Here is a 7,564-nt window from a genome sequence, read left to right as displayed (position 1 = left end):
ACGCCCAGTATTTAACAAAAAGTTTCTCACAGTGGCTCCTAATGTGGTACTTTTCCAACTGTTGGCACAAGATGGCGCTGCAATGACATCTATCAACTTTCAGCCGCTGTTGTTCAGTGTTTCAGAAGCAGTGTCTCAAATGCTTTATAAAGGAGAGATGCTTGTTCTTCTCCAGGCTGAAACAATAAATTACTTTATCACTTATCTCATACTATAATGCAGCTGCTGAAGGTTCCTTTACATCAATTTGTTTGTGATCAAATACGGGCAAAAGGCTGTAGGCCTATGTTAGGCCTCTTAATCCAACTGTTGAAAGTAAAATACACTGGAAATTGATTTATTTTTCACTGTCATTTCTACAGTTCTTATGGTGATGTTTCGTGTCCTCAAATATAAAGATAGACAACACATAAAACAAAAACAGTGTTGTGTGTTGTTGAGGCCATGGCAATTTAGTGTTGGTGGATACAGTGAGTAAGTTAGCTTAATTAGCCGTTGATAGTGAATACAGATGGACAAACAGGACCACCAGCTAAGTTCAAATGAGCAACTTCGAGCTTTAACAGAAGAAAACGTAAGTACAAACACTACACTGAGTTATTTCAGGACCGTTTTGTCTAGGAAATTGGATACTGAAGTAAGCTAATTTGGCTTAATGGGTGAAATGGACTCGGGCCACAAAGTCAGGTGGTGCTATGCTAACATGCTAATTGTCCTTGATATGAAGCTGCAAACGATTGAAAACAATGGAAATCTTATTTTGAAAATAGGCCTTTGTCATATCATTGTAGACCAAGTGTTTCTGTTCACTTTACTTTAGCAGTAACTGAGAGAAAATGAACGCCTTTTCACCAAAGTGGGCTACCTGGAGTGCAGACTGGGCTACCTGGCCAGCTCCAACACAGATCTGTCCTGCAGATTGATCCAAAGTGAGGAGGACAAACTCAAGGTAGAGTTCATGAGCATATACAGTAAGTGTACAATGTGTTCATTATATAAACAGAATAAATTGTGTTCCCATCATCCAGATATCTAAGGAGCTTGTGGATGAGAAAATGCAGACAAACAAAATGAGGGAGCAGTTTGAAGAAGAGAAGTTTGAGCTGAAAAACAAGGTGAGGGTTTGCTAGAAGAAGAATGTATTTGCCTAAAAAGTTGGGATTTATCAGGGTTGAATTGGGTTAACTCTTCATACCCACACATACTGTGATGCACTGTATTTCCACTTCTTAGCTATTGAATCAAGCCAGTGCAATAACGGAGCTTGAGATGGAGCGAGACAACTTATCCAGGGCACTCCAGTCTGCTGAGGCTTGTCTAAAAGTGGGAGAGAAGAGTGGTCAAGACCTGACGGAGGAGGAGTACACTGCCCTGAAGAACAGTTACTTGGCTCTGGCTGATACCCATGATAAAGAGCAGAACCAGGGTGAGAAGCTGAGTGCTGAGCTGCTGGCTCTGGCCCAGGCCCAGGACGCCCTCCGTCTGCAGCTGGAGGAGCAGCAGCAGAGCGTGGAGACCTCCACCCGGGGGCTGCATTGTGAGCTGGACCGGGTGAGGGCCTTGATCAGCAGCATGTCACATAACAGAGTCAAGGTGAGACAGTATGTTCATTTGTCCTCACAGCTCTTTAGATGGAAATATAATTGGTTAAACGCACTTTTATTTTCTAGATTACTTCCTGAGTTCATGTCACTACAATAGCAGGAACTTTAGGGGCTTTTGTTGTACTGGCCGACAACAACATAAAAATGGTGTTGTGGTTTGAACTTCTCAGATTTTAACACAGATGTCGTTAATCCCAACCAGCTTTCCTAAAGAAATGTTGTTTGCATCTTTCGTCCATATATGATGGGATAAAGCTGAATTTATTTTTTAAAAAGATTATCTTTCTCACATTTCATGCAACCAGTGCAATATGATTTACTCTACCATTGGACATATATATTTTCCACATAATTTTACATGTTCTACTCGCAGAAAAAAGCATTGGTCGTGCAAGAAATTGGGAAAAAGATCATGTTTATAAAATACATTTTCTTTTCACTTAAAGAAAATAACATTTTGGGATAAAGGTAATCTTTAATTTGATATGTTATACTTGCCATTGGTTAATTCCGATTGTAAACATCACTGTTTTAACAGCTAGAGAATCTGGGAGCTTTGGACAAGGAGCAAAAAACTATGCAAAACACTGTAAGTCTTTTCATACAAAACACATACCTCAATCTTGGGAACAGTGTCCAACACATATGTTTTACGGACATCAGTAAACTAATAACCTCCTTTGCCTGTTCATTTATATGCTCTCCCAAAGCTACTTGGAAACCGAGATGAGATCAAAGAAATGCTGGAGAAAATGAAAAACAGCTACGAGGAGCAACAGAAGAAACTGGAGGAGAAAGTGTGAGTATGTCATTTGATAGTGCACAAGTTCAATTTGGATTAGACATCAATATCTTTACATGTCCATTGTCCAGTCACCAAACAACCAAACCCATCTCAGGATGTTTGTCCTTTGATCTGTGGGTTTGTTTGCTGTGTGTGTGATGTGGTCTCCCCCTGTGATGTGGCTGTCTGGAGTTTGGTTTGCTACTCTCTTGTTGTTGAGCCTGTGTTCGGTCATCAGGGTGGAAATGGGTAAAGAGCATCAGGAGGACGAGAAGAGAGCGATCCGTAACCGCCAGCAGGAACTGTCTGAGCGGAGTGATGTGAGCGTGAACTGATTTCCAGAACATTTCTGAAATAATTATAGATATTATCCCCGTTAACCACTCTCTGAATGAATGTTTACTTGTTGTTATTTCTACCCAAGGCCCTGATGTGCTCTCAGAGCCAAGTGAAGGAGGCGGAAGAGGAAAACTCAAAGCTGTAGCTTCAAGTCAAAGAGCTGAATGAGGAATATCGTTTAAGACTCGTGTGGTATTTACAGGACTTATCTGTGAGTTTCAGTCCTCACAAAAGCCTCTTTGCAAAGTATTACTGGACTTTAAGGTCTTAACATAACATCCATTTACATGTCTTTAATTTAGGAGTACATTGATGGACTAGGAGAGGGTAAAAGCCCACCAGAGGCTTCTAAGTTGAGGGCACACGTTGACAGCATGCTTCAGGATGTGCGTTCCTCCTACAGAGCGAGGGAGGAACAGCTGGCCTCCGATGCTCGCTCCTATAAGAAGAGACTTCAGAAGATCACCAAGACCCATCATGCTCTCCTTATTGCGTACAGGTATGCTTCACTGTCGTTTGGACACGGAAAACCGTATTTTATGTCCTGCGTTTAACTTTACCCAAACTTTTTTTTTGCATATCATCCCTAAAGTCACGTCTACTCGTGACCCTTTTTAAAAAGTTGCATATATACAAGTTGTGATTTTCCTTAAACAAAAACCTACAGTATAAAAATCTAAAATTAAAGGAAACTTTGTTTGTAGCAGAATTGTACTTAAATGTATTTGTATAGTCATCTGTATACCCTCTACATCATCTAATCTTAGGATGTCTGACCCCAGGCTGAGATAAACATTTTCAGCAATACTTAAAAATTAAAATGCCTTTTTTATATTTGAATTGCTCAACCTAATCATTAGACCTCTCAAGTATCATTTTGCCAAATTTGATTTAAAGCAGTGCTGTTGCATCAAAAGTAAACACAATTTCAAAAGACTCGGGCACTATTTCAAAATTAATGAAAAAATCCATAACTGCAACTCCACTGATTTAGCTTTGATAAACCAGAACGAGTACCAACCCTGCCATTAATAGCACATTCCAAGTGAATCCATCATGAGTAACTGGACACTTTGAAACATTGTGATCTTCAGGGTTCAGAGGGAGCAGATCTTGGCCCAGCCAGAGAGCGGTCTTGACCCTGGACCTCCAGAAGCCCCCTTCAGCCTGGAGCCCTCTGAGCTCAGAGAGGAAACAGAGAGGGAGCTCCAGCAGCGCCGTCAGGACGAGGCTCAGCTGCAGGTAGCTCTAAAGAAACATGGCCGCTTTGAAGTGGCTTGATCTGCTTTTGTTATGTCTGGTGAATGCTTTTATTTGGTCTGGGGGATTCTTCTTTGTGTCTAAACTTTCCATATAAAGCACATTGTTTGTTTTTGAGCGATGAACTGCACAATAAAGTGTGTATCCTACGGCAACAAAAAAGTTCAATGCTGCAGAGGAGGACTGCAGTTCATGTCAGAGCACTGATTGATGGGTAATTAAATCCTAACTGGGTGGTTGTCACAGTGACTGTCTGAGCATCTACTGCAGTCAGTGTTTATTTTAGATGTGTTTTAAAGAAAACTGTTTGACATTTAGGGGAAAAAAGTTATTATAATGTCATTAGATGACTTTCAAACAACAGTTTTCACTTTTTAGTAGCAAGTAATCGCAGCTCAGATTCAGGCATTTTCCGAATCTTATCTTGTATAACGTCATCTTTTTACATACATTGATGTGTTCTTGTTGATTCAATATGTTCACCTTGTTTCTGTGGCAGGTGGTTGCCCTCAAAATGCGCGTTCAAAATTTGAGCCGTCGTGAGTGTCAATTTAGCATTTTACCAAATGACAAATGTGAAATGTGGTCAGCTGTGGATCATGTCATAAAAAAGTATGACAAATGTAACTTTATCAGATTGGCATGCGAGGAATCCTGGTCGGACTTAAGGAAGCAGCTGAAGGAGATCTCAGACTCTACACTGGTAAACAAAGCTCTCTCACCCCTAAAGCTATTTTATAACCTCACTTTGGTTTGAAGGAATAAACGTTTTTTCATACTGAAAGTGGTTTGTATATCTTTCTTTCTATAGGTGAGTTTAGAGAAAGACCATTCCCTTCTCATCACCATCAGTTGCCGAGGCGCAGGTGTCGGAGTTGCAGGACTATATTGACAATCACCTGGGAAGGTCAGGAAGTCACCCACTGTGTAATTTTTTTTAAATGTTTACCTCTGGAAGATCATTATAGTGAGCTTTACCACTGCCTGCAGGTATAGGGAGGAGATCTCACACCTCTGCAGACTGCATGGCATACAGGAGGCCGGGCGTTCCCAAAGTGCTAATACAACTCTCCATTAAGAAAACTGGACACAAAATCTGAACATATACTGCGATATAACTTTAAATTACTTTTTTTTTTTTTAAATATAACTCCTACAGGAAATGATAAACACACATTTTAAGTTAAATCATACACAAACCAGTGATTATAACCTGGTTTTATTGAAATTAAAACACTTTTTAATCCTTTTTTAGTGGATATAATTAATCAATCTAACAGAACCCCTTGTTTAGACCAGAGAGCATGTATGGTGTGTGTTGACCCCATCACTAGGGGGTGCTGCTCATTCTGGTGCTTTTTTCTCTATGAAAGGCCCCAAAAGAAATCCGGCCTTGAGAAAAAAATGCGTGGAATGTTTGTAAAGCTTATGTCAATTTCACGAGCTCGGGAGAAGAAAGCGCGGTGACAATGAGGGGTCACCCTGGTGAGAATAATGTCATTACATGTTACCCAGACACATACACGCCTGTGAATACTTCCCTCTCAATGCCGCTCTGAGAACTATGGAGCAAACAATCCAGGCTTTTTCCAGAATGAGGGTTCATATTTATAACCTCAGGGTCAGTTTGAATAGACATCTATTCCCTTTAAACCCCTTTAACAGTGAAAGGGTCTGCATTTTTTTCCGGTGTGTTCGGTAGCTGGGTTTCCTGGGTTTCCTGGCATAGCTGGCATAACTTTAAAATATTAAAAGCCCTGTACTTTGGAAAAAGGTTTGGTCAAAAATAAATAGTGTCTGTAAGATTTATGTTGAGTTTTATATGGAAAGACATAAACACTTTAAGCTAAAATACTCTGGGGGATGCTGGGAAAAGTTGAGGAGATGGGAAAAGAGTCATACGCATGTCACCCCAATCCCCTTTTCAGGGGGCATGCCAGCCGTGGGAGGGAGGGAGCATGGGTGTGAAAGTTTGAGAGGAATGGGAAGTGGGAGTTCGGTGGTAATGTATTACACTCTCAGGGCCCTGGGAAAAGGGGTGGGGGGTGTTCAGCTTGGGCCGGTGCCAACATAGTCACTGTGCCAAAGCGCTGGGTGCTGGGGACCACTCCTCACTGCGGCAGATCTGTGGGAAAATCAAAACCAAGTTGTTCTTTGCTGCTCCGCCAACAAAGACAGAGACACGATGCGCCTGCAGCGACCTCTGCAAACATGCACAAAGTTTACTCTGAGTAAAGGTAAAGCAAGAAAAGTAGTGGATAAGTTTTTTAAATGGTTACATGAGTAGATGTTGAAGTCTGCGGCACCACAGCTGGTCCCGAGGCTAAGAGCCAAGTTTTCTTCCAGACTTTTGAAAAAGTTCACTTCTTTGGCTGTGAACAATGTTTTACTTACCACATGTGTTTCTGATGTAAATACAAATTTTGATAATGATTACATAAGATTCATTTGGTATCATAAATGTGGAACAAAAGCACTTTTAATTCAAATCATGATTTAGCTACCAAGTTTAGAATATAAAAAGTCAAGGATATTGTTTAAATCGTTAAAAAAAAGTCCCATAGTTAGCAAAGGTTGACGGTGCTGCTGTGAATTTATGAAACGCATGTTCAGAGTTCTGTAAAAACTAAAAAAGACTTGCGACGAGATTAGTTTTAAATCTAATTAAAAGAAAACTTAATGACGGGGGGATCCTCATTTCCTCAGCAACATTGTAGACAATTATAATGACATTGGTCACAGAAACTCCCAAAAATGCACCCAAATCTGTTCATGAGAAGTAGAAATTGAGTGATAAGATGTTACTATAAATGATTTAATTAACGTTGATTAAATGTTGTTGTCTTGGACATTTTGTTCCTTCTGTGTAATGCCTTTTTTTCTTGCTCATACATTTCGAGAAAAATGTACATCTTTCTGACTCATCAAAACTGAGCATTTCAAGCTTCACTAAATATAATTTATTTCAGGACTGGTGCATTACAAAGCCATATTAAATCAGGTTATGCCATTGTTGTAAATCATGTTCTGCACTCGACTACCATCTTTACCACTGAGATTGTTTCTCAACAGTTACACATTGTCTGAAATGAGTTAACAAAATTATATTCTGCATAAATCGTTATAATCTAATAGTTATTTCAGTCTATAAAAATGACCCATGTAGTCATGTGAAATAAAAATAACTAGGTGTGATATATTTAAATTAACACTAACTTTAGTCTTTTGGGAAAGAAAACCTATTACCTTCATAATATATAGTTGAGCTCGTCTGTGCGGTGTAAGTTTATGAAAAGGAAAATGCAGCAAAACACTTAAAGGAAGGTTAAATCATGAAATTCTACTAACAAAACTACACATACCATTAGCTGGTTTGTGTGAAGACCCTGACCTATTCAACATTTACTCTACAACTAAGTGTTTGATGCTTATTCTCTACTCTGTTGTAGTCGATGCTTTGGGCCCAGATTTTGTTTTGTGAGCAGCACAGTGGGAAAGAGGTTGGATGAATGTGTGGTTCTGAGGATGGGAAGCAGGGTGGAGCGGTGCAGAGGAAGTTCCTCACATGGCCTGCGAT

The 7,564-nt window shown here is 40.0% G+C and overlaps 1 protein-coding gene across 1 annotated transcript; it reads left to right on the top strand.

Annotated features, from left to right (window-relative positions):
• The first annotated feature begins 414 nt into the window (after positions 1-414).
• On the top strand, positions 415-5,162 carry ccdc78 (coiled-coil domain containing 78). Its single transcript, XM_034214803.1, is given in 15 exon segments — positions 415-574; positions 821-949; positions 1,029-1,115; positions 1,234-1,593; positions 2,143-2,193; positions 2,315-2,403; positions 2,627-2,708; positions 2,813-2,938; positions 3,030-3,226; positions 3,822-3,999; positions 4,487-4,530; positions 4,624-4,690; positions 4,799-4,833; positions 4,835-4,894; positions 4,978-5,162. Coding segments are annotated over 15 exon segments (1,656 nt in total). The 5' UTR covers positions 415-511; the 3' UTR covers positions 5,066-5,162.
• Positions 5,163-7,564: the final 2,402 nt, after the last annotated feature.

Source organism: Gymnodraco acuticeps, unplaced genomic scaffold (assembly GCF_902827175.1).
Source record: "Gymnodraco acuticeps unplaced genomic scaffold, fGymAcu1.1, whole genome shotgun sequence".
Lineage (NCBI taxonomy): Eukaryota > Metazoa > Chordata > Actinopteri > Perciformes > Bathydraconidae > Gymnodraco > Gymnodraco acuticeps.
This window is presented reverse-complemented; position numbering and strand designations above follow the sequence as displayed.